Source organism: Capra hircus, chromosome 2, assembly GCF_001704415.2.
Source record: "Capra hircus breed San Clemente chromosome 2, ASM170441v1, whole genome shotgun sequence".
In the NCBI taxonomy this organism is placed as follows: Eukaryota; Metazoa; Chordata; class Mammalia; order Artiodactyla; family Bovidae; genus Capra; species Capra hircus.
This window is the reverse complement of record NC_030809.1, coordinates 37385605-37413568: the sequence shown is the minus strand read 5'-3', so window position 1 is coordinate 37413568 and position 27964 is coordinate 37385605. Positions and strand designations below refer to the sequence as shown.

Here is a 27964-nt window from a genome sequence, read left to right as displayed (position 1 = left end):
AACATCTATGGGAAAGTTCAGTGCATTTTAGGAGATAGTGACCAGTTCAGTTTACCAAGACTATTTTTCCAGGGAAATCATAGAAGGTAAACTTGGAAAGAAAGACTGTGTAAGAAACGAATCACCAGTCTATGTTTGATGCCGGATTCAGGATGCTTGGGGCTGGTGCACGGGGATGATCCAGAGAGATGATATGGGGTGGAAGGTGGGAGGGGGGTTCATGTTTGGGAACTCATGTACACCCGTGGTGGATTCATGTCAATCTATGGCAAAACCAATACAGTACTGTAAACTAAAATAAAGTAAAAATAAAAGTTAAAAAAAAAAAAAACATGAACAACAAAAAAAAGAAAGACTGAGACCAGGAAAGTGGTACAAGATAACACAGAGGGCTGTACTGAAGCAAGAGGACAGAAGCCTGTCAAGGACTGGACTTCACTCTCAGGGCCAGTAGAAATCCACTGAAGACTTTCCAGTATGGATGTGGCATGATCTGAACTCTGCATGAAAACAAATCTGTCAAGAGCTTGTGGGGCTTCCCAGGTCACGCTAGTGATAAAGAATTCACCTGTCAATGCAGGAGCTGCAGGAGATGCGGGTTTGATTCTCGGGATTGGGAAGATCCCTAGGAGGAGGAAATGGCAGCCCACTACACTATTCTTGCTGGGATAATGCCACAGACAGAGAAGTCTGGTGGAATACAGTCCATGGTGTCGCAAAGAATCAGACACGATTGAACCGCCGAGTACACAAACACTCATGTTAAAAGAGTGTGGGGATGAAACAGCAGAAAGGAGTGGGAAAAAGTCAGAGTTCAAAGACACTAACTGAAAAGAAAGAAAGAAAGTGAAGTCGTTCAGTCATGTCAGACTCTTTGCAACCCCATGGACTGTAGCCCACCAGGCTCCTCTGTCCATGGGATTTTTCAAGCAAGAGTACTGGAGTGGGTTGCCATTTCCTTCTCCAGGGGATCGTCCTAACCCAGGGATCGAACCTGGGTCTCCCGCACTACAGGTAGATGCTTTACCATCTGAGCCACCATGGGACCAAAAAGGAAACCAGTTAGCAAAAGTCTACAAGTGGCACACATTTATGGACATGGCACCAGGGGTGAGGAAGGAGAGGGTGAGATGTATGAAGAGAGTAACATGGAAACTTATTTACTATATGCAAAATAGATCTCCAATGGGAATTTGTTATATAACACAAGGAACTCAAACTGGGGCTCTGTAACAACCTAGAGGGGTTGGGACAGGGAGGGAGGTGAGTGGGAGGTTCAAGAGGGAGGGAACATGTATACCTATGGCTGATTCATGTTGATGTTTGGCAGAAACCAACAGAATTTTGTGAAGCAATTATCCTTAAATTAAAAAATCAATTAAAAAAAAAAAGTCTATCGGGGGAGACAAGGAAGAGGCTGGCAAAACAAGAGCTGGGCCAAGTTGCAGGGAGCAGATGAATATGGTCATTGTCTCTCACCATCCTTTCTCTTCTTTTGAATTTTGTTATCTCTCCAGGTGATTGAGTGTAACCTGAGAGCTTCTCGATCCTTCCCCTTCGTTTCCAAGACACTTGGAATAGACTTCATTGATGTGGCCACCAAGGTGATGATTGGAGAGCACATTGATGAGAAACCCCTTCCAACACTGGAGCATCCCATAATTCCAGCCGACTATGTTGCAATTAAGGTATATTTTAAAAAATCTTAGTCATTTTCTAAGTTCCAAAGGAATTAAAGGAATGATTTTTCATCAAAAAATGATCTTAGGACTTCCCTGGTGGTCCAGTGATTACAAATCTGCCCTCCAATGCAGGGGATATGAGTTCGATCCCTGGTCCCAGAACTAAGATCCCACATGCCATGGGGCAAAAAAGACCCATCTTAGTCAAAAATAATTTTTTAAAAATAATCTTGATACTTTATGAACCTTCTAACTAAAGTGCTAGACTAGGGATTTATAATGTTTGCTTTGAATAATGCAATGCAGTTTCTCTATAGGCAACTTTATGTGTACTCTTGTGCATTTCAAAAATTAAAAAAAAAAATTTAGAATTACATAACTTCGAAACCAACTAGCCGAGTGACATAAGCTACATTTATGAAGTGGATGCTTAATGCTGCCAGTTTAGTTGGTAAATAGAAATTCTGATATAACTTGTAGGATAAGGCTTGAATTATGCCAAGGCTTTCAGGAATGCGTGAGTCTTGTAAAAGTGTTACCTTGTGGTGGTACTTAAATTTGTATTGCCTTGACCACCTTTGCTTAGTTCATATTTCTTTAGTGGTATAATTTTATTGTAGCAGTACTGTGAGGGTAATGAAATTGATGGTACCTTTATGAAGAATGACCAGGAAAATGTAAGGTTTGTTCACTAAATACAGGCATGACTTGGAGATATTGTGGGTTTGGTTCCAGACCCACCACATTAATTCTACACTAATTTTTTGGCCTCTCAGTGCATATAAAAGCTATATTCACACTATATTGTGGCTTGTTAAGTGCACAATAGCATTATATCTAAAGAAACAATGCACATACCTTAATTAAAAACTACTTTATTGCTCAAAAATACTAATTATCATCTGGGGCTTCAGTGAGTCACAATCTTTTTTTCCGATAGTAATAATAATGAAAAAGTTTGAAATACTGTGAGAACTACCAAAATGTGACCAAGAGACACAGTGATTAAATGCTATTGGAAAAAATGGTGCCAAGAGACTTGGTTGATGTAGGGTTGCCATAATATACAAACCTTCAATATTTTAAAAATTCAGTATCTATGAAGCACAGTAAAACAAAGCATCATAAGACAAGAAATGCCTGTATATATTTGTATATTTCAAATAACTTAATAATAAATCCATTGTGCTCCTCTAGCTGCTTCAGCTATGCCCATGAACAGAGTATTTATAATTATGACCTTTAACTACCTCACTGGATAGCATGAGGATTAGTGAGATATTATGTAAATATATCTGAATTTTTTAAAATAAAGTACACAATGAGATTTATTTATATTATATAATATATCTATGTGATATTTATATATTCTGGGTGACTTCAGAGCTTTCTGTTCTTATATATACTAGTGATCTCAACCATAATTATGTTACAACTGAGACTCTGACTTCTGACTTTTACAGTGGAAGTTTTAAGTTGAAGCTATAAATTAAAAATATTTATTAATCTTATTTAAGTTAATAATTTAGGATTCCCTGGATTTTACAGTACACTGAGGTAGAATGTTTTAGGGTAGCATTTTATTCCTGGATGCTATGACACAACATAAAGTGTTGAATTTTCAATGGGACTATATATACATAGGGTTTTATTGTTTGAGACCAGGAAGTAGAAGGACCCCCAAAATATTTTTCCACTGGAGATTCTGTATATGAATTTCAAACTCATGTTTCTTTATTCTTGGACACAGGAATATACACACAAATATATATACACATGTGTATGAAACAATTTCTAACTGGTAACAATACTGATGGATAGATGTGAATTTTTCAAAATGCACTGTCTTCTAGATTCCGTCTTTCCTAGTTATCCTTGTACATGAATCTTGATTTTTTTGTCAAATTACTTTTTCATAGTCAATCTTAATATTGTCCTAGTGAGGTGGGTAGATATCAATGGTTGAGGTAGAGAGAGGCTGGAAGGCAGGAATATAATGTAATAATGACTAAGATGACCCAGTGAAATAACTCCAAGCTAGAATTCCCATTGACTTAGAGGCATGCCTGAATCAAAGAAGGAATAGTCTAGGCTGCATAAATAGATAGATGAAAAAAACAAAAATTTGATTCTTAGTGAACTGCATTGATAAAATAAATGTAAAGAAAGCACTCCTATCTATGTTCTAGTTCATATGAAAGTTCTGGGCAAAAGTATTTCCAAGCAGAATATTTTTCAAAGGTTTTTAAGAGGTGTCAAGAACAGCTTAATGTCTCAGAAGTCAGCTTGCAGACAGACATTTCTGGCAAGGTGGCTTGTTGTAAGTCCAAATGATCAGAACAAGAAGAAGAATGTTTCAAAAGCCTACCAAGGAAAAAGTGTGTTTGAACTCTGTCTGGAGAGACCAATGCCCAGTAGACTTTGTTTGAAATCACTCCAGTAAGACTACGTGTAGGCTAGATCAGAAACATTGGCTTAGACTGGTCACTGGGGCCCTATTTACAGAAATAAATTGTGATTATTTAACCCAGTTTGGGCCAAAAGCTCAAGAAATTCTTGGAACACAGGTTTAAAGCTATTTTTCAAGTCAGATGCTTGGACCAAAGACGTTTTTTTATGTGTCTACCATAGCCTAAATGAATCCTTTGAGAGATGATTCACTAAATGTATTTATCCTCCTTTATTCTTGTTATAGCCTTCTTTCACATATTTTTCCTACCCGTTATTTTGATAGGCTCCAATGTTTTCCTGGCCCCGGTTGAGAGACGCTGACCCCATTCTACGATGTGAGATGGCTTCCACTGGAGAGGTAACTAGTTAATGATCCATGAACACTTTCATTAAATCTACTTCGAAGTCTATGGTTTTATGATCAGAATATAGTAAAGTAATTTAGTAAGTAGGAAGCGAGACACTTCTTTTGTGATCAGAATAAGTCTGAAACGGCCTGGGAATTTTGAGCTAAGAAAAAAAATCCTTGAATTTTTGTAGCCCAGAGTCTAAATTCTCACTTATATTTCAACAGTTGGCTATATTGTCGGTGTGTTTCATTCATTTTCACATTACAAATTGAGAGCATCTTTCAAAGATTTCTTTAGATGTCTAGGGAAATACCTTCCTAGGTACTTAAGGTTCTCAGGTCTCAGGTTTCTCTGTAAAGGTTCTCAGTTCTCTCTGTAAAGCACCTCTCATCCCCTCTAATCTGCCTTGCTATTGTGAAATTAGGTCATTGAGCTTTTAGTAGCAACATGTAGAATGAAGGTACAACAGTAGAAAGATAATGGGGCCATAATACGGTGGGATCTGTAGGTATATGCAAAGTCCCAGAACCACTGCTTTCCAAAGCAACTGTAGTCACCTGGAGATTATCTAAAAACTATAATGAGACTGACCACTGGATGTCCCTCTTCACTTGTGTTGGAGCCTTTGTCAGCTGGAGATTTCTTTAAGAATGTGAAGTGTGTTTCTTGCAGAAAGCTGTCAGATTCCAGAGAGTTCCCTACATGTCAGTGTCAGGACATTGTATGAATCACCTAGCCCTTGACAGACTTACTGTACACAACCTTCAGATTCTCATCAGTGCACACCAGAGTGGCAACATCAGACGTGGAGGCATCATTGTTTCCTCTTGGTGTTGAGGAAAACCTGAGAGGGGAAAAGACTTAATTGCAACAAATATGTGATGTTTTATATGGTTGCCTGGTTACAAGCAAAATCTGTGATGAGAAGCCAAGTGAGACAGGAAGGGAGGCAGTGAGGAATAAATGGCTATCTTGTTTGTATTTGGACTGATGATTGCCTTCTCTTAGGATCTTTGCTGCTTCCGTTAATTTAATAGACGAGAAAATCTAACTTGAAGACAAAGGGACATAATGCTGAATTTCCCTGCCGTTTAAGGAGGTCCTCTGATGTTCATCTTGATCTCAGGGTCACTCAGTAGCAGGGCTGTTTTCAGCTGGCCTAGGATTCAGATCAGGGTGAGATCTGCTTTCCTTCGTGCTGTTTTCTCTGGTGTGGCAAGTCTGTTTTCAGCACCTGTGTCCATTCTGCCTCCAGACATACATTATTGGAATTGTTGAAATACGAACATATGAGAGAATTAGAAATTCAGCCCTCCCCTTCCTCGTATCTGTTTCAGAAGTACAGAGAGATAATTCCTTTTCCATTATTAGAGTCATATTTCCAAATGTCACTTAGTGTGATGTTACAAGTTCTGTTATTACTGAAATCAGAATAATAATTCTAGCTCAGTGAAATCTCAGTTATGCTCCAGAGACATTTTCAGTGTTAAAATGGCTTGTTGGGGGATTAAATAAAACTTTAGCTTTCCTAATGATGAGGTGGGGATGATAGTCCTAATCTTTGTGCTCAGTTGTGTCTGACTCTCTGTGACCCATGGACTGTAGCCCACCAGGCTCTTCTGTCCATGGGCTTTTATAGATAAGAATACTGGAGTGGCTTTCCATTCCATGCTCCAGGGGATCTTCCCAACCCAGGGGCTGAATCCACGCTTCTTGCATCTCCTGAATTGGCAGGCAGGTTCTTTACCATTAGCACCTCCTTAACTACTTTCTGTTTTTTTTTGTAGAAAACTGCTGAAACCTTGTGTTTGTATATGCACTTATGATGAAATTGCCTAGGTTCTTTCGGTAGGGTTTGGGTCCCATTAACTTAGGTTGACATTTCTTACGTTGGTTAGCCAGTACTTGAACACAGAAAATGTTCACTGTGGTGTAAAAAGCAGCAGGTCCTAGTGGTCCACAGAATATCATAGTCATGAGAACTTTCCTTTGACAGTAAAGGAGTCATTTGCTTAAGGAACAAATTTAGCCATCAGTGTTACTTACTCTAATGGTGATTCTCTACCTTTGTCAAATAATGATGTACAAGTCAAGGCTTACTTCCATCACGCTCAGATTAACCCCTTATTCCATAGTTAGGGTAGCTAATCAACTTGTAGTTATATTGTAGTGCTATTACCCTACAGGAAGGCTCTGTATATCCCAACACTATATTAATTTGGACTTTTTCTTTCCTTTTTTTTTTTTTTTTTAACTTTGGGCTGTAGTATTAAGAACTGATAGCAAGGTATATTGCCTCATTTTATGAAGGTAATAAAAATGAAGAAGTTCCTTTGAGATTTTCACAGATTTACTGAATTTCTCAGAGGGCTTTCCCATATGTATGAAATAACTCCTAACCAATTGATTAGCAGTTATGCATTTGTGCTACTGACCCGTGAATTCATGCATTGTTGCATAGTACACATACATATACTATTATTTAAACATTAAGTCGTATTAACATTTGGCAGCTCACCATGTTATGGGCCAGAAGCTGTAATTTGTATCCAAATATCTCACAGTAGAATCCAGTTATGTTGCTCCATGGAGTGTTGTTGGATGGAGAAAGAATTGCTTATTCATTCATTATGTTTAATTAAAAACATAAGATACATCTGCCCTGGCCAGACTTTTAATCCCTAGATTCAGATTGCATGGTCTTTGGGCGACTCAATAAAATCTAGCATAGGAATCTATGACTTCATTTGTGTTTCTCTTTTGGTAGAGCTGGGTGACTGTCATTTGCTTCCTTTTACTTTATTTTTTTTCATTTCTTCTAAACAGGTGGCTTGCTTTGGTGAAGGTATTCATACAGCTTTCCTAAAAGCAATGCTTTCGACAGGATTTAAGATACCCCAGAAAGGCATCCTGATTGGAATTCAGGTAGGTAGTGTGTGGTTGTGTGCATGCTGGGAGCTGGTAGGGGAAGTGACCTTAATGTTGCTAGAGAAGAGGGGAAATATTTTTAAGATTCCACTAAAAAGCCAGCGAATTTGAGAAATAATGGACATTTTTTTCTCTGTATAGTCCTTGAATTTTTGCCTTTTTCTTCTGTAGCAGCCAATACAAATAAGTGAATAAACAAAAAAAAAAAAAAGAAAGAAAGAAAGAAAAAAAGCTCTAGTGAAGGATATTTATTCTGAGTGGGATTCAGGGTACCTTTAAAAGGACTCTGTTCTTTCTCTTGGTTACATCTTTTCTACATGGCTTGCTCTTAGTACTATCTCCTTAGCCTCTGAATAAGAGCTTTCCATAAAGTTGGTCTCATGGCTTTTTTCTGTGACTGTGTCTAGCATTTTCTCTTGACTTTCCCCTTTGCCAGCTCATTCATGTCTATCCACTCTCCCATTTCAAACTATCATCTTTAAATCTTAATCCTCAGCCATCCTCTGTTTCCAGCAGTTTGCTGGATACCTCCATCTTAGATGTCTCAAAACCAACATATCCCAAACTGAAATGAATATTACCCGCTCCAAACCTCTGTTCTTTCCTTCATTACATTCATTAATTCATTCACGTTTCAATTTCTACTAAATATCAAAGATTCAGAGTTGAAGAAGACATGGGCATTATTTGAGAAATTTTCTTAATGTAATTAAAAGTTCTCCATGACTGACTGAAAGTTCTTAAAGGACAGTCACCTAATGGGCTTAAGAAAGTCAGCCCATCCCACAGTGTACTGTGGAAGTTCTTGAAATATTATTACTTAGTAAACCTTCTAAGTCAAAACAGGGTGTAGTAATTGTAAGTGAATATCTTCATATGGTGAAAAGACATCATTGGTTTATTATTGCGAGTCAAATGTAAATCTTAGGGCAAAATGGGAGCCAGGGAACTCTTATTACTCTTTGGAATAATTATTGCAAGAATATACAAATTATTTGTTTATAAAGTTTTAAAAAATACTAGATGTTTCTCAACTGATCTTTCACTTTCATTGGAGGTTAGCAATCCCTGGGCCTATAAAAACAATAGATGGTCTTATCTATCACCCCTGCCATTCTTTCAATCAATTCAAACCCTGCACGGTTCTGTACACATCAATAAAATTGTAATTAGAAAAATACCAGGTATTTTCAAGTAGTGGGTTATTATTATAGATGCTGTTGCATTAGGGTGCCTTAGTGTCAGCAAATTAGACTCTGGAGACTGGATGGGTGGCTTTGGAGAAGTTTCTGCAAAGAGTCACTTGGGATTTTGCTTCATAAAGGTGCCAGAAGGGCGATGGAGAACAGTTAGAACAGAGGCTAACAAGATGACTTGCAATTGTGAAGCTTAATGGCAGTTTAGAGACACATCACACCATATGAGAGACTCATCACGTTATAATGGGTATTAAGTATTATTAAGTCACAAGTATGAGAGTATTTGTCCAGCTTCCAGTTATGGCTTAAAGTTTAATGTGAGACCTGGGGGCATTCAGAGGAGACCATGCCCTTAGTCCCTGTCCTCACAACTAATCATAATAGTGCTAACATTTTAAAATACCACTTTAAGAAGGCAGTGATGTATAAAATTGTGCCTTGTTTGGTTTCAGTGCTGCAGGGAAATATAAAGCAAAAATTAATTTGATCCCTATGAAGTACTAGTATGATTTTGGCAAGAGTGAACAGAATTTTTGCTTTGTAGGGAAAGAAGGAAGTTCATAGGGAAAAAAGAAGACTTCTAAAAGCAATGTTCTACCTTTCAGTTTATTCTTTTTTAAAGAAATCAATGTTCTAGCAGCTACATATATTTTTGCAAAGAACTTTCTTTCTGTACATGCATGCATAATATTAGGAATTTAAATATATATGTATTTTAATTACAGAGCTTAAAAGTATATTCAAGGAAATATTTAATAAACTGACATTTAACAAAATACTTGCAGCTGTGTTAAAATTAATCATCAAGATTCTAAATCTCTAGAGATAGGTAAGAACCATTTTCTAACCTACTTTATATGGGAAGCGAAGAAAAGCTGCCATCACCAATAGTCAGTGTATAATATCTTCATTACTATATGGAAGATTTTAATTTGTAGTGATTTTTTTCAAAAGTATAGTCATAGGTTTGACTGAACAATATGATAGAAGGTGCTAATCAGAGTTAATAGCTAACTCACTGGGCATCTTCTTAGAATGGTATAAACCTAAACTTCATAGCAACTGTGAATAAAGTAATTAGAACCTATGTTTCAGGATACACTGTACTTAAAAAAATCATCTTACTTAACATGATTTCACTTAGCCAGAAGAATTCATATAAACTCATTCAAAAGACCTTCTTTTCTCTTCATCACCCCCTCCTGAGGCAGCTGCTGCTAGGAGTAAAGGATTTAATTGAAGAAAACTTACCTCTAATTTTTCACAACAGGTTGCAAGAGAAAACTAGGGGGAAAAGAGAACTATTGAGGAAAGGCAAAAGTGACTCTGATACAGGAAATATTTTTTCTTATTGTTGGTTGTTTAACTCATATTTTAAGTAGCAGTTTATCACTAGCAAGTATCAACCACTTTTCAACATTTAATAAATAGACCGTGTGTGTGTATGTGCATGTGGGTGTATATACATGCTTGTTGGTTATATTTATTTTCCTAATTTTTCTTTCTTTTCTCTTTCTTATCCTACTCCTTTATGCACACAGACTGTTTCTGTCCATTCACTATTAATCCTATGGTCAAATTACCTGGGAAATTTGAAATATTTTGGTAACATCAATCTTGCCTAACTAGGATTTAGGGGGAAAAATCAAGATTTAGGTTTTATCAAAGGATTCTTGTCAACTTAACTGTTACAGGCACTGTGTGTCTACCAAGAGCCTTTTTAAGCATAGACCCTAATATAAGAAAGGCATAATGTAGGCTTCTGTGGCAACAAAATCATCTTTGATTTTCTTGCAATATTTCCAGCCTCTTTTCATCCCATCATGATTTATTTTTAGTATCTATGAGTGGGCAATCTGCCTTGTCTTGAAGTTTTCTGGAACACTCTTCAACAATAAATGATTTACTCTAGAGCAAATCAAGAGCCCTTGCTGTTTTTCGCCCTCTGATTGGGCTATTCAGTGATGCTCGTAAACAGCCCTCATCCTGATATCTGTGCTTCAGCATGGCTCAGAAACACAAAGCAAGAATTTTATTTGAAAAAGACAACTCCAAGTGACATGAATAACCTTTTATCTTCTATACAGAATCATTATGAACAACCATAGAGTTGTCAATCCTGACATCCCTGTAGAGTCCACAGACATCACACCATCTTAACCTGGCTTTCGGTTCTGTAGCCAGAATTTGGATTAATGTGAAATGATAATTGGAGGATATATATATATATAGTTTTTTTTTTACTTTTAAAGGACTTTCTTTCTTACAAATGTTTTCCAGGAAATAAATCAGCTTGTACTTTTCACCTTTAGTAACAAATGGTTTCTTACCCAGGTATTTTCATTCAGCTATTAAATCTGGGGCTACTCAGATGAAAGCTGACAGCTGTAATTTCTTTTTGTAGAGAGGCTATTTTATGTGTCACAAGTGTTCAATACATGTTTGATAGAAGTTTATAATGTGACTATGAAAGCCAACACCCCAGACCAGAAGGCAGAGTAGTTCCCTGGCTGGAAACTGCCAATACTGTCATGTCGAATATTTATCTTTTCCACTTGGGGGACAGCACTGAAACAGCTCCATAATGAGGTTCTGACTGGTGTCTGCAGGACTTAGAGGTCTTGCTGACTTATTTTACTTTAAAATGGCAAAGAAAAAAAAAAATTATAGTCTAGTACTCCTCCCTCAACCTTTTTTCATAGTGTCTTTGGCCAAGGTTAATGCATCTTCACCTTGAATTACAAAATGAATGAAGGGTAGTCCTCTTATCCCCTCTTACTTCCTATTCCTAAATGTAAATGTAAATGTGAATGTGCACTGGAGGGTTTGATAAACTGCAGATCCCTGGGAACCACCCCCAGAGTTCCTGATTCTATAGATCTACGGGTAAGGCCCAAGTTTTCATAATTTAAGCAAATTCCCAGGTGATGTTGATTCTCTGGAGGCCACATCTTGAGAACTATTATACATGTGAAATGGTATTCTAGAAAATCGATGCAATGTTATGTTATCATATGGCCATATATTATTAGTGACTTTTGCTAGGGGGAAATGTAAGAGATTGAGATTAGTACCTGACTAATGTATCAACAGGTCTAAAGTGTTGGTTACCTTTATGGTGAGCTTCCAGTGTGCTCTGATGCTTCCTTATGTCTGCTGTGTGTTTAGCAGAGGTTCACAAGGTAATGTTCCACTTTAGGTGTGCTTGATGAAATTCAGAGGTTTATTTATAATATTTCACATGTGTTTGCTATATTTCAAGAAATCTAAAACACCAAGAAAACCTAAAATGCCGTTTAATTCAGTCCCTTGCTTTTTAAGCAGAATCAAATGAGTAAAAGATTGTCCTAATCTTTTGCTTAATCTATTCTTAAAGAAACTGCCACAAAACTCATTAAATTCCCTTAATGTCTTGAATTACTTTCTGATTTTATACTTACTTAATTTTGTATCTATCCATGAACTTCTTGCATCTAAGCCCATTTCTTCCTGTTGGGTCCTAAGTGGGAATGAAAAGCTACTGCCTTGGGCATGGTTACAATTTGTGTTCTAGAAGGCTGTCATGAATAACCCCTGAGCCTGCTTTAGCTGAGATTCATCCTGTTGCATTTATCTTTTCTATTTGCCAATAGTTTCTTCTCATAAAATTGCAGTTCTGGGATTGAGAGGGCCAGATTCTGAAAGGATTTTATATTTGAACATAGTCTTGGGGTCTCTACCTAGGATTGAGATCTTTTCTCAAAAAGCCTCTACAAGTAAGTATTAGGAAGTTTTGTGGGCTGAACATTATCAAAACTGTGCAAGGATCTGGATGTTTTATCACAATTCTTAGTTTCTCTAAAACTGAAATAAGATCATATCCATGACTTTTCTCAACCATTACTAATATAATTTCTAATAGATTATAAAACATTTTAAAAGTAACCAAATTATATCATCTGTTTACAAACTTTTGTAAATGGTTCAAAAAAATGTGAAAATTTATCATTTGAAGCAGAATGGATATGTTTTTAACATTGTACAATTTTGCATATTCTGTTTAGCTTGATTACTCAGACATTCATGTTAATGGGATCAAGGTCAGAAGTTGACGATTGGGTAGGCTACTGAGCTTGTTTTCTTCCACTCTGATCACTGTATTGCAAATATGTGCTTTTGGTCACAGGAAGGGTGTTCAGAATTAAGGAACCCTGATGGCGACAGACAGTCCAGGAAAGGCAGGACCCAGAAACTGAATGGGTCCAGCTGGGGTTTCAGAAGAGCACACAATTCTAAGAAAATATCTGAACAGCAAGATTGAATGTTAGGGAGCCTGGTAGGAAGGAAAACATATATGAGGATGATACTGGTTTGTGTTCTAAGTGTGACAGCCAGTAGAGGAACCCAGGCTTCAGAGCTAGAGTGCAGGGACAGGAATATAGCCTCTGTGAGGCTGAAGAAACAATTATTTTAATAATAATAATATTTAATGATAACTATTAATGAGCCAGCAATTGTGCTAAATTGACAGCTTCCCAGGTGGCTCCGTGGTAGATTATCCATCCGCCAATGTGGGAAATCCCAGTTTGATCGATCTGTGAGTTGGGAAGATCCCCTTCCCAAGGAGAAAATGGCAGTCTGCTCCAATATTCTTGCCTGGAGCATGCCATGGACAGAGAAGCCTAGAGGGCTGCATTCCATGGGGTTGCAAAGAACTGGACACAACTGTGTAATCAAGCATGACCACTGTACTAACACGTACGGCGGACTTCACTCACTGAATACTCACAGGGACCCTCTGACATTTTGTTGTTGTTCAGTCACTCAGTTGTGTCTGACTCTTTGTAATCCCGTGGACTGCAGTTCGCTGGGCTTCTCTGTCCTTCACTATCTCCAAGAGTTTACTCAGACTCACGTCCATTGAGTTGATGATGCCATCCTACCCTCTCATCCTCTGTATGATTATTCCTATTTAACAGTTGAGGAAAATATATCACAGAGAGGTGAAGTAAGTTGGTCAAGGTCACCCAATTTATTGTGGACCATCAAGAAGTAGATACACTAATATCGGAGTCACTGTTTTATAAATGAGGAAATGGAGGCTCAAAGGCATTAACTTTTCATACAAATGCATGGTAAAGACAGAGTGAAATGCAGCTTAGTGACTCCAGAGTCCATTCTTTTACTCTTTGCTTTAGAGTAAATGCCCAACTGATTTCCAAATGATTGACTTATAGGGAACTTTGCATGAATTGCTAGGTCAAGGCCTAGGAATTGAAGTGCAGTCCAAACTTAGAATTTAGCCATTAGAACAGGTTGAAAGGCAGAACATCCAAAAAGGCTGATGTGGCATTGAGCACCTGAGAGAGATGACTTTAAATTCTCTCTAACCAGGAAAATGATCCAGCCAGAAGTAAATCCAGGGGTAAATCTGACTCTATACTCAGACACTCAATAGATTAAACAATGAGTAAAGGAATTTGAGGTGTAAAAAGTAAGACAGTAGAAAGCAAGACAATGTGGATGGAATTTCATCTATATGAGAAAATAAGTAAGAGTTTATAATCACTCTAGGAGGATGAAACTTGTCATCTTTGAATATAAAGCACCAGGCAACACATGGCATTTCCTTTTATGGCATAACAGAATGCTATATTGCATGATTAAATTAATAACGTCTATCTAGAGAGTGAATTTTGTTAAATTCCTTTAATTTCAGCAATCATTCCGTCCACAATTCCTTGGTGTGGCTGAACAATTACACAATGAAGGCTTCAAGGTATGTGATATTATTTTTCTTAATTGCTTTCTGTCAGCAATCTATCCACAAAAAAGAATATTGAAGAATATTGGGGAATAAAATCATGCAAGATATGACCTCTCCATATGAAAACTATGACTAACTTTATAATTTCAAAGCTTCAGTGAAATAAACTAATTAGAAAGACTAGTTTTAAGTTTTAGCACTATTATCACAAACTTACTAAATTTGCTGGCTAAAAACCTGGAGACTTTTTCTAACACAGAACTGGGATAAACTTTCAATGGATTTCCATATATTTTCCCTTTTTCCTTTTCCTGTTTCCCTATGAAGTCATAGTTTCCAACAGTTATAGGCAAAATTTCTTTGCCATGAATATCTGCACACAAAGCCTGGTTCTGTAAAACAGAATGAGTCCCAAGGCTCAAGGTGGGCCTGTGGTCATGAGGCTTTATTGGTCTGATAACTGAATTTTTAGTCACCAATAACTTTCTTTTTCTCTCCTACAAAAGCAGTTACAGTTGAGGTTATTAATTTTTTTCTTATTGCAAATATTTTAAAAATATTTAAAATGCCTATAACAATCGATTCTGACTTAATCTCTATTTCTGACATCATTTTGCATCTCATATTCACCATTTTTTCCGGCTCTATGTTTTAAATGACTCAAGTGTCCTAATGGGCCCCTTTGCTTCATGAAAGCTTTTCCCTGCTACAGTAACTGACTTTTTAAAAAATTTTAAATACAGCTCTTTGCCACGGAAGCCACATCAGACTGGCTCAATGCCAACAATGTACCTGCTACCCCAGTGGCATGGCCATCTCAAGAAGGACAGAACCCCAGCCTCTCGCCCATCAGAAAGTAAGAACCGGGAAGGTTATTCTGAGATAACAAAATAGATGGAGAATTAGCTTTGGGAACTAATATGATATAAGTATGAGGTTTGCCAGGTGGCTCAGTGGCAAAGAATCCACCTGCCAGTGTAAGAGGCCATAGAGACACCAGTTCTATCCCTGGGTCAGGAAGATCTCTTGGAAGAGGAAATAGCAAGCCAAGCCAGTATTCTTGCCTGGAAAATCCCATGGACAGAGGAGCCTGGCGAGCTACGGTCTGTGGGGTCACAAAGAGTCAGACGCGACTGAGCAACTGAGTATGCACACACACATGATATAAATATAACACCTTACCCTATTGCAAGTCTTCTAAAAATCCTTTTAGTTAACCAATTTAAAATGAGGAAATTTGTGCATGACAGTAAAGCCTCCTTCTCATGAACTTTGCTGTTATTGTAAAACACATAATGCCATATATGTACATGGTGATATGTAGCATCTTTCAAAATATTTCCAAGTAAATGTCCATTCCTTTGACAGACAGCAACCAAGATCTCAGTGATGAGAATCATGGGCCCAAAGAAAGTAATGCAGCGCTTTGTGTTTTATGTCAACTTGCATTGTGTATATATGTGTATATCAAGTGTAAGATTAACCAGCTGCATTCACTGAGGTTGTGCATCAATGAAACAGTCAATTTATTGAGAACTTGCTACTTAAAGGGCACCATGGGGAGAGATATGATAATGTCACCTATTAGACTGCCTGATTTGCCATTCTTTGATTAGGTTGGTTATTATGCCTTAGGCTATTTCTTCATTAGGTTTTGTAAGACATTTATTTCAGCACACTACCTGAACCTTCAGAAACACTGACACATTAACACATACAGAACTATGTGGTGTAGGTACATAGGAGAAAATTCTCAGTTGCTCCAGGACGTTACAACCTACTGGATGGCTAAGTCCTAACTAACAAACAGTATATGATATACTATCTGTCAGAGCTCTTGAGAAAGTAACCTACAAATCATCATCAAATTAATAAAAGAAGGCAATTATTCCAATGATGCTAGAAGCCTTTCTTTGTTGTCGTTGTTTAGTCCATCAGTTTTGTCCGACTCTTTGAGACCCCATGGACTGTAACCCGCCAGGCTCCTCTGTCCAGTGGAATTTTCCAGGCAAGAATACTGGAGTGGGTTGCTACTTCCTTTTCCAGGGGATCTTCCCAACCCAGGGATCAAACCTGCGTGTCTTGTGTCTCCTGCATTGGCAGGCGGTTCTTTGCTACTGAGCCACTAGGGAAGCCCAGAGGCCCTTCTTAGGGCTTTGTAAAACAAGAATTAGTACTGCTTCCTGCTTTTGACATTTAAATATCTCCTAATGTTTATCGCAGCCCAGCAACAGAATGTGAAGTGGTTTAATTCAAAATCAGGCAGCCTGTATTTCATAACATCAGCTGAGACACTAGGAAGCAGGCAGTGAAGTAAAGTTGATCTGAAGTGGGTGTGAGGGGTGGGGAGTGGAATGGCCTTCGATGCTGGAAGAACCACCTTCTTGTAAAATAAGTAACTGTCTCTCAAATTACCAATTCTCGCTATCAGTAGCATTTTAAAGATAAAACATATATTTCCATTTGATTAGCTAGACATTCAACAGCATTCTTTCAAGAACACAATAAAAATATTATAGCCCCCGAATGTGTATAGTTTGAACCTCTACTTAGGAATAAAGGAGGGCAGGTGTCAGTCAACTCAGTATGCCATTGACTTGAATGGTTTTGAGACTAATTTACGTTAGTAGTTTGAAAACTAATTATAAAATATACATCATCACCTGCAAGCTTGTATTTATTTTGTTTATTTCTTCAGATTGATTAGAGATGGCAGCATTGACCTGGTGATTAACCTCCCCAATAACAACACTAAATTTGTCCATGATAATTATGTGATTCGGAGGACAGCTGTTGACAGTGGAATTGCTCTCCTCACTAATTTCCAGGTATGTTCTTTTCCTCAAACATAGTCCACACGAGGGTTTTTATTTCTGTGCCTCTCTTGAGAGTACACGTCTCTCTTTTCTCTTTCTTGTAACTTTCAGAAAGCAGAAGAATTTCTAAATAGAATCTAAATTAATGGTCTATTTTGGTAGGTCATGGCCTGAGACAGTTGGTGATCAAGGAGTTGAGATAACCAGAAGCCATGGATAACCATGGTTCTCTCATTACACATACAAATATCCTCTAAATAAAAAGTGTGGTATGGCATATAATAGTGATATGCAATTTTATTCCATTGTGTCTAAATGAAAGGCACCGCATAAAAGCAACAGGTAATGGTAATTGAAAGCACAGATATAGTGCAAGCACTTGTCCAGTCCACAGGAAATGATTACTGAAGGCATGTTCTCTTCTACTTGAACATGACCCAACGAATTTATCACTTGGAAAACTGTAAAGACCCTGTAAATTTCTGGCCATTGTATTTTTTTCCCCCTGAGTCAGTTTTAATTTCTGTGAATGGTGAGGGGAAATAAGCTTATTCATGTGGAGGTCTGAGATATAGGAGAAAGTCCCCATTAAATAAAAATGTTTGTGTCTTTCATGCCATACCCCTTTGAAAATCAGGAACAGAAACTGTGACTTTTTGCTCCTGCTTCATTGAACATTCACTTTCATTTCATGTGTGTTGCTAAGATTCCTAACTTCATATTTTCAGGTGACCAAACTTTTTGCTGAAGCTGTGAAGAAAGCTCGCAATGTGGACTCCAAGAGTCTCTTCCACTACAGGCAGTACAGTGCTGGGAAAAAACTATAGAGAAATAGAGACACTCTGTCTCCGTTCTTAAATCAACCTAAGCCACTTTTTATCTAGAGGAACTGATTTGCAGCTTTCTTTCCTAGAAACAAATATTGATATCAAACTTTATTTCAGTGTACTTAGCTGTGCCTTAATATTCTTTTCTTTCACAATTAAATTGTTGTCAGTCACCTTTTAAAAATTTTACTTCGAGAGTCCTCCCTAAGTAACTGTTCTTCATGAGAGCTTTCGCTTATTAATGCCTTATTTTTGGTGGGCCAAGTTTATCTACGTGCTTCTTTGCAGCTAACATTGTATAGTGCTGATTAATGATGATCACGGTAGAAAAAATTGCTGCTCTGTCTTCTGAACTCTTTCTATATATCCTTTACAGACACTATTGCCATTTTTAAACAGCATCTGCCATACTCAGGACACTTTCATATAACAAGGCAGAATACTCTAAAAATGGTTCAAATGAAATATGGATTTAATTTAAGAACTCCTCCATCGTGATGTTTGTGTATTGTTTCTTTTCAATAATCATTCTCTTTGGCTTATACAGGAATATCATCATCCCGTCCCACAGAGTTGAAATTGAGAAGTGTAGCAGAGGTCTTTAAAGTATGGATTTATTAAAAGGATACTGGTTTGCAATTTTGTGTTTTGTAGTATGTCAGCAGATGGTGGATACCACTGAGGTTTTGTTCTTGTTTCTCTTTGGATTTTTAACCTGAGCCAAGTGAAATCTTCAGATTTATGCCATCTCTCCCATACCCCTCCTTTCTGCCCACTTTGGAATAACTTGGAAGTTATGTTCATTCCCTTCAGAGGACAGATTCTGTTGATCTACTGAGTCCCCTGATACAATGTTAAGTTTTATACATTTTAGGCACAAAGTCCTTGTTCCTTCTCCATACAAGAAAAATCTTTGCTACAGGGCAGCCTTTGTCACTTTTAAACTTTTTGTGTTATTACAAGTGCTCTAATTGTGAACTTTTAAATAAAATACTATTGAGAGATAAGACAGTGGTATTCTTGCATTTATTGATTCATTTATCTTTGCATTGATCCACAAAATCTGTTCATTTCTCTGATGAAACAGGGCTTGGTGCCAGGATTATATCTTTTTTTATTCTTTTTTCCACACAAAGCCCTTATAGGGTATGAGCAAATTAATATTAAACATAATGAAGCTTAAACTGTTAATTTCTCTTTTCTTCCTCCTCCTATTCCTTGCTTATAAATCTCATTAAAAATTCATTCTCTTGTTAACGTGGTTATATACTACCTTTGATCTGTATCCTTTCTTTTTTTAAAATATTTATGTGGCTGCATTAGGTCTTAGTTGCAACATGCAGAATCTTCGTCGTGTCACGCGAGATCTTTTGTTGCAGTGCAACAAAGATCATAACAGATTCTCTGGTTATGACACACGGGCTCCAAGTTGCGCGAGCTTCAGTAGTTGTGGCGCACTGGCTTAGTTGCTCCACAGCATATAGGCTCTTAGTTTCCCTTCCAGAGATCAAATCACGTCCCCTGCATTGGCAGGCAGATTCTTAACCCCTGGACCAGTACGACATGCCCAGATTCTTTCAAATATATAGCTAAAATCACAAGGAGATCTAATCAGTCCATTCTGAAGGAGATAAGCCCTGGGGTTTCTTTGGACGGAATGATGCTAAAGCTGAAACTCCAGTACTTTGGCCACCTCATGCGAAGAGTTGACTCATTGGAAAAGACCCTGATGCTGGGAGGGATTGGGGGCAGGAGGAGAAGGGGACAACAGAGGATGAGATGGCTGGATGGCATCACTGACTCGATGGACGTGAGTCTGAGTGAACTCCGTGAGTTGGTGACGGACAGGGAGGCTTGGCGTGCTGCGATTCATGGGGTCTCAGAGAGTCAGACATGACTGAGCGACTGAGTGAATGAATGAAAATCACATACTAACCAAAGATTTCCATGCATATATAATAAATTAAGCTTAAAATAATGTCTTGTGGAACACAGAGAAAAGTATTTGAAGGCAGTCAGAGGCTAATCCATATTGTCTGATAGACAGTATCAAGGGCCGCAGTGACACCACAGCTAGCCTAGAAATACCACCTAAGATGTGGATTTGCAAAGTTTCTAAGACAGTGAGGACAACATGACTTTTATCCCTTCCCTTGATGTAGATCTGCACCAAGTCTTTCAGAATTGATTTTATCTTATTCCCTTCTTTTTATGGCCTTGGTTGAGACCTTCATTACTTCTTTCCCACAAGATAATGGCAATGCACTCCCTGATCATCCATTCATTTTCCTGAAAATATTTAATGAGTTTATGAAAGTTTTAGTGTATAATACACTATGATCCCTCCTACACTGACTAGTCTAGTACTTTTCTGATGCTGTATTACTTTACACCATCGCATCACGAGCACCAGCATGATAAGTAACTATCGGTAACATTACCTGCTATTGGTAACTACCTGCTATTCCTCAGGTGGTTCTAAGTCCTTTATATGAGGTAACCCATTTAATCCTCAAACTATCCCTATGAGTAGGTGCTACCATCTCCACATTACAGATAAAGAAACTCAAATACCAAAATGCCCAGAGTCACAAAAAAATGCAGTTTCATTTTTTTTTAATCTTGTATTTTGATGAAGACAGATATGTAAAAGAATTCATTTCTTATGGTGAAGAAAACACTTGCCTGCAGAGATCAGGGAAATGCTTTTCTGGGGAGATGCCCTGTCTTGTACCATGTGTTGTCATTCTCCAGGTAGATAAGAGGATAAGCACATTAATCTGAAGAAATTACAAGCAGTGTGGTATAACTGGAGCTCAGGCTATGTTTGAAGAGAAAGGACTAAGGGCAGAGGTTGAGATTGAATTTTTGGTTGTACGTGTTTGAATCACACAGAAATTTCAAAACTTTTTATTTGGAAAGAATTTTGGACTTAAAAAATTGCAAACATACAAATTGCTCAGATTTTACCCGGATTTACCTATTGGTAATATTTTATCCCATTTGATTTATTGTTGCTTACTCCCATCTATCCTCTATCAATCAATCTATTAATATCTATCACCTATCTATCTAAATACACATATGTATATGCACACTCAGAGAGAGAACAATTACACTTTGGACAAAAGTAAGCACACTGTTAGTAACCAATTTAAAAATGTTAACTCATAATTTGAAACAAACAGAATTGCTTGCTGAAAGTACCAAATATTCAAAGCAATTGAAAGTGAAAGTCACTCAGTTGTGTCCAACTCTTTGTGACCCCATGGACTATACAGTTCACAGAATTCTCCAGGCCAGAATACTAGAGTGGGTAGCCTTCCCCTTCTCAAGGGGATCTTCCCAATCCAAGGATCGAACCCAGATCTCCCGCATTGCAGGTGGATTCTTTACCAGCAGAGGCACAAGGGAAGCCCAAGAATACTGGCATGGGTAGCCCATCCCTTCTCCAGTGGATCTTCCTGACCCAGGAGTCGAACCGGGGTCTCCTGCATTGCAGGCGGATTCTTTACCAACTGAGCTATCAGGGAAGAAATAGTTAAGGTTCATACTGTGGAAATTTAATAAAGGCTCTCAATTTTTATATTAATTTGAACAGGCTATTTCTAAAATATGATAAAATGGTAGAGTAATAATTAAGCAGTGTTGTTTCTAAATAATCCCTATATTTTTGTTCCTGAAATTTAGGGTTTTGGGAAAACAGATGACATACACTCTCTCCAAGGTGCTGAAATGAAATTATATTAATTTTTGCTTGTGTTACCTTTGTGTTTTCCAATATTCCAACCTTTAAGAAAACTAAACACAAATACTGTATTCAACAGTTTGGGTGGAGGAGGGAAATGGAAGCAAATGAATCAGATTTGTGTTCAGATCTGGCAAGTCTTTGTCCTTTTGGAATATTTGTATTTTTTAATATAAACAGGTTAACACATTTTAAAATGTCTGAATCTGTTATATATCACAACTGCATACAACATGGGGCTATGTCTGTAGAGGGGAACAGGAATTGAAGTAGCTTTTTCCACATTGAGAATTTAATAGCAGGGAAGGAGGACCAGCTCTAGTGGTGGGGTGAAGAGAGAGCTTAGCCAGCTTGTGAAATGAAGAAGAAAGAGGACTAAAGAATGATCCAATTAAAGATGGAGGATTTTATGGCTTTGGAAAGGTAAGTAGAATATTTTAACTGTACTTCTGTTAAACTTTCCTCTTAAACAGCATTCCTACTGGAAACTTTTAAAAACAGCTACTACATTCATGTATCTCAACAGCTGCAGGTACTTGAACCTCAGCTTCCACAGTGTCCACAGCCTCTTGAACAATGAAAGTGGAAATTATCAGAGAAACAAACCAAGGCTGAATGCAGTTAAGTGCTCTGTAATTACACACCAGTATTACCATTTGGCTGCTGGTGCGGCCCCCCTGCAGGCACAGGTGCCACGAATACTCACACACACCCAATCAAATCCACAAAGACCTTTCATTACATATCATTCTAGACAACCTTAGCTAGAAAAAGACTGGCTTAACTTTCTTTCCCTTCTTTCTCTGTTTCCTTTTCCTTTGTTCTTATATATAAAAATTCTATTTTCCCTAGTGAATATTACGGTGCTGTTTTATGAGATGCTGTTGCAATTGGTGAGTGTGAAGGGAATGTGGCAGGAGCAAGAATGTCTATCCTCCTGAGTGGCTCCCTAGGTTCTGTGAAAAATTGGTAATAATTGTCCCTACTTCTCTTGTGCATAATGTAGGGTGCAAGGGTTCCAGGAAGAGAGTTTAAGTACCTACAGCTGTTGAGCTCATGCAGTAATGAAAAAAAAAAAAAAAACAAAACCTCAGCAAATCAAAATTTGCACCATTTGTGAGAGCCCCTTGTTTTTGAAAGATCATTTTTAGAGTCTTTACAACTTTCATTTTATAAAGGACTTGTGTTCACAAAGAAAACTATTGATTGTTGACCAAAACAAAAAATAGGCTTTTCTGATAGCAGTAAAGGTTCACTTTCTCTCCTGAAACTACCAGCCTAGCTAATTATTTCTGTAAGGTGTTTCCTAGAAGAAACACACAAACCCCAGAGAAGTGCTTTTGTTCATCAAAGGAAGCAACACAGCAGTCTCACACACAAAAAAAGTCAAAGATGCTGTGTCCCAAATGACATATTCCCACACAAATCTTAGTGCTGTTGGCAGCTGCAATGAAGACCAAGATATGAGTACATAGAAAAGAGAAAGAATCTGAAAGTTCAAAGCAAGTTATTAAAAAAGAGAAATAATTAGAAAATGTATGTATTTTATTAATAAAAATACATTCTAATATCCAGTGTCCAGATAATTATATTTTTCTTTCTGAAATTTAAGCACATTCAGTAATCTCTTTCATAGTCTCTCTTCTACCTGCCTATGCAAGGTCCTGAAGGATGAACTATAGTGGGGCATTGAGGTCGTTAGCATAACAGAAATATTCTGCTAAGTGTTTCCCATAACTCTTTACAAATTTCCACATAGAATGCTGCAAAGGAAATTTATATGAAATAATTTAATTAGACTGTAACATTTATTTTAATCTCTCCATTCAAGAGGATTTACATATGGATCCTTTTAAAGAATGTTTTCCAGTTAAACTAAGGACATAATGTCATATTATTTGCCAGGTTTGATACACTTTCCTTCCCACTCATAATTAAAATATATAGGGAGCTTCAGGGGGAAAATGGTCTCATTGCAGTTAAGATGTGAATGAGTAGGAGTTTTCAGAGATTTTCAAAACCACGAGGCACAAGTATTTGATGCAAATTAAGTTCATACTTTATTCATTATCTCACAATAAGACAAAGCAATACTAACTTTCACAATGCTGGGCGAGCCTCTAGAGCAAAAAAATATTACCCTGTGCTAAATCTATCATTACATGCCTTGATGTACTCTGTGAAGTCCTATTCTTTTCAGAAGTAACTCGGTCACACTAGAGTCTGATTCTGTTGAAATCTATGGATCTGTGGGGCCATAGGGACTTATAAGGGCTTCCTGGGTGGCTCAGCAGTAAAGAATCTACCTGTAAATCAGGAGCCACAGGAGACCTGGGTTTAATCCTTGGGTCAGGAAGATCCCCTGGATGAGGGCATGGCAACCCACTCCAATATTCTTGCCTGGAGAATCCCATGGACAGAGGAGCCTGGCGGGCTACCGTCCATAGGGTTGCAAAGTTGAACACAGCTGTGGTGACTTAGCTCTCATGCACTCAGGGACTTCTAAATGTAAACAGATGGTACTTTGTAGACTGATTTCTCAGAGAATGGTCCTTGGCTTACCCTGTTTGGGTTTTGCCATGCTAATCTCTCTGGAAAGGTGAGTTCAAACAGATATTTTTAGAAATACATGAAACATATGATTTGTTGGTTTCTATATTTGTACTAATGTCATTAAGACAGGGTTGCTTTTAATCAATGATGATTTCCTTTGATCTATTGGGGCTATTCCACTATAAATTATTTCAGATCATCTCAGCACCTATTCTTCCACCTGAAAGCTAAAGCTGAGAGCCAGTTTCGAGGCTCTGATTCTTATGCAGATCTATGGAAGGTAGGGACATACTTGTTCTATTGACTATTACATGCCTGGAACCTAATAGGTGTTCAGAATTATAGCTCCCACACAGTTTTTACTCCAAAAAATGATTGTGGTGTGAAGTGCTTCATCAGAATAATTGTTTTCCGGTCCTCCTTTTGAATTATAAGTTCCTATCTCCTCCCTTGGCTTAAGGGAGGCCCAGTTTACATAGGGCCTCCAGTCTTAACTTCACTGTTCATATATTCAGGGGGCTGAAGAGTTTGTAAAGGAAATCCTGAAAACTCTAACTTTCCAAAATCTTCAATCAACTTTCCCCTCAACATTATTATAGATCCAAAAAATCCTCTTCAATCTTAGTTATTTCAGTAATCTTATCAATACTTATGTATATCTCTGTGACCATGGTGCCTCACTCTTTGTGACCCCATGGACTGCAGCATGCCAGGCTTTCCTGTCCTTCACCATATCCTAGAGTTTGCTCAGATCATTTCAATTGAGTCAGTGGTGCTATCTAACCATGTTAGATGTTTATCAACCTCCAAAAGTTAAATTTAATCTGTACCTTCCTTTATTCTTTCTCCATTATAGTTTGTTCATGACCACTCACTTATCATTTTTCATCTTTTTAATGGCTTGTTTTAGAATATTTCATATAGAATAGTCAGGCAACTCTATTTTCTGGCAGAAAATAGACAATTTTGGAGTGTGTAGTTTCTTATACATAGAATATCTATGTCACCTTTCTTTAGTGCTTTGTGTCTTAAATTCATTAATTAAATTCACAAACATTTATTGAGTATTTATAAATAAAAGAGTAGATTTGGACTAATGAAGCTTATAGTTTAGAGGTGGATGAAGAGAATTTAAAGATAACTACTATAGTGGAACTTGATTAATGCTGTCATAAGAAAGTTCAGGGTCTGTGTGAACACTTGCCTCGGTGGATCCTGGCAGGCTTCCATAAGGAACATCTAAACTGGAACCCGGGGGATAAGTAAGAATTTTCCGGGTGAAGAAGTGTGGTGTGTTCTACAGTGTGTATGCACAATGAAAATAATGTGTATGAAGACCCCGAGGCAAGGAAATATATTGAGTTTGAAGAACTGAAGGCAGCTGAGTGTGGCTGGAGCATTGTGCATGCAGGGTTGATGGTAAGGCTGAGAAATAGCTCAGACTAAGACCTAAGTGCCCTGGAAGCCATGTTAGAAAATTTGGACACTTGGCTAAGGATGGCAGGAAGCTGCTGAAGTGTTTTTTTAAGTTAGAAGGTGACATAATTGCTTCAGTATTTTAGAGAAAGTCACTTTGACTGCAGAATTGAGACTGGACCGAATGAACTAGGATTGGAGGCAGAGAGTAGTTAAGAGGCAAATACAGTGATCTGATCTAGGACACACACACACACACACACACACACACACACACACACAGAATCACAGGAAAGAGAAAAGAAGAATGATGTATTAATATTTGGGACTAAGAACTGGCATAATATGTTTGGATGACTCAGAGAAGTTACTCAGATTCAGAGCTGCCTGTTTGCCTGAGCAACAGGTAAGAGGTCATATGATATTTTTGGCATTAATGAACCCAGGAGTTAGTGCTGAGTGTTGGTTGAAGATGGTACATTCTGTTTTAGGCATGAGATTTTCAGGTGTCCGTGAAAGGCAGAATTGAAATGGTGTATTTCAGTTTCAGTTCAGTCACTCAGTCGTTTCCGACTCTTTGAGACCCCATGAACTGCAGCCCACTAGGCCTCCCTGTCCATCACCAACTCCCGGAGTTTACACAAACTCACGTCCATTGAGTCAGCGATGTCATCCAACCATCTCATCCTCTGTTGTTGCCTTCTCCTCCCACCCTCAATCTTTCCCAGCATCAGGGTCTTTTCAAATGAGTCAGCTCTTCGCATCAGGTGGCCAAAGTAATGGAGATTCAGATTCAACATCGGTCCTTCCAATGAACATCTAGGACTGATCTCCTTTAGGATGGACTAGTTGGATCTCCTTTTAGTCCAAGGGACCCTCAAGAGTCTTCTCCAACACCACAGTTCAAAAGCATCAATTCTTCTGCACTCAGGTTTCTTTACAGTCCAACTCTCACATCCATACATGACTACTGGAAAAAACATAGCCTTGACTAGATGGACCTTTGTTGACAAAGTAATGTCTCTGCTTTTTAATATGCTGTCTAGGTTGGTCATAATTTTCCTTCCAAGGAGTAAGCATCTTTTAATTTCATGGCTGTGGTCACCATCTGCAGTGATTTTGGAGCCCCCCAAAATAAAGTCTGTCACTGTTTCCACTGTTTCCCCATCTATTTGCCATGAAGTGATGGGATCGGATGCCATGATCTTCGTTTTCTGAATGTTGAGCTTTAAGCCAACTTTGTCACTCTTCTCTTTCACTGTCATCAAGAGGCTCTTTAGTTCTTCTTCACTTTCTGCCATAAGGGTGGTGTCATTTGAATATCTGAGGTTATTGATATTTCTCCTGGCAATCTTGATTCCAGCACGTGCTTCCTCCTGCCCAGTGTTTCTCATGATGTACTCTGCATATAAGTCAAATAAGCAGGGTGACAATATACAGCCTTGACATACTCCTTTTTCTATTTGGAACCAGTCTGTTGTTCCATGCCCACTTGTAACTGTTGCTTCCTGACCTGCATACAGGTTTCTCAAGAGGCAGGTCAGGTGTATAAGCAGTGGTTAAAAGCCAGACTTTGGAGTCTTCTTGGGTTTAAATCCAGGCTCTGACACTCAATAGTTGTGTGATCCTGAGCAGATTATTTAAACTTTTCATACTTCAGTTTCCCTTATAAAATGGGAATAGTAATGCCTATACATAGTCTTGTTGCAATGATAGCTGTGATGATAAGATTGAGAAAATGTAAATTAAGTACTTCAAATAGTGCTGAGTACAGTGTAAGTGCTGTGGCAAGTTTCAGTCGTTATTATGATTGTTGTTGATGTTATTTTTTGGAACATCTGAATAGAGAAGTCTAGTGGGCAGCTGTATGTTTATTTTTACAAATTGGTTATTAGTAAGTACCCATCTTATTCAATATCTGTTATATTCTGAGAGGAAAAGAATCCTAAAGGGGAAATTCTAATAGTTATTACTGACCTTATTGTATTATAAAAAGTGAAATTCACATAATGTTAAAATGTTTAGAGATCTCTGAATTTTTATTAAAAAGTATTCTAGGAAGAATTATATTTTTCTTGGTTGATACAAAAATGTATTTCAGTATCATAGTATGCTTCTTTACCACTAGGGCCAAATGGGAAGTCCTAATAAATTTTAATATTTTGCTAATCAGATTAATTCAATTTAAAATAATTTTGATATGTCCATTAGAAATAATGCAATCATATTGAACAAAACTATGAAATTA

At 37.7% G+C, this 27964-nt stretch overlaps 1 protein-coding gene across 1 annotated transcript in view; it reads left to right on the top strand.

Moving 5' to 3' along the window:
* The window catches only part of CPS1 (carbamoyl-phosphate synthase 1), a 140290-nt gene extending 121284 nt beyond the window's left edge, over positions 1 to 19006 (top strand). Inside the window, exons 32-38 of the mRNA XM_005676491.3 lie at positions 1518 to 1688; positions 4417 to 4491; positions 7310 to 7408; positions 14309 to 14368; positions 15100 to 15212; positions 17055 to 17184; positions 17901 to 19006. Coding sequence (XP_005676548.2) covers positions 1518 to 1688; positions 4417 to 4491; positions 7310 to 7408; positions 14309 to 14368; positions 15100 to 15212; positions 17055 to 17184; positions 17901 to 17999 — 747 coding nt within the window. The 3' untranslated portion in view covers positions 18000 to 19006. The remainder of the gene's footprint in view (positions 1 to 1517; positions 1689 to 4416; positions 4492 to 7309; positions 7409 to 14308; positions 14369 to 15099; positions 15213 to 17054; positions 17185 to 17900) is intronic.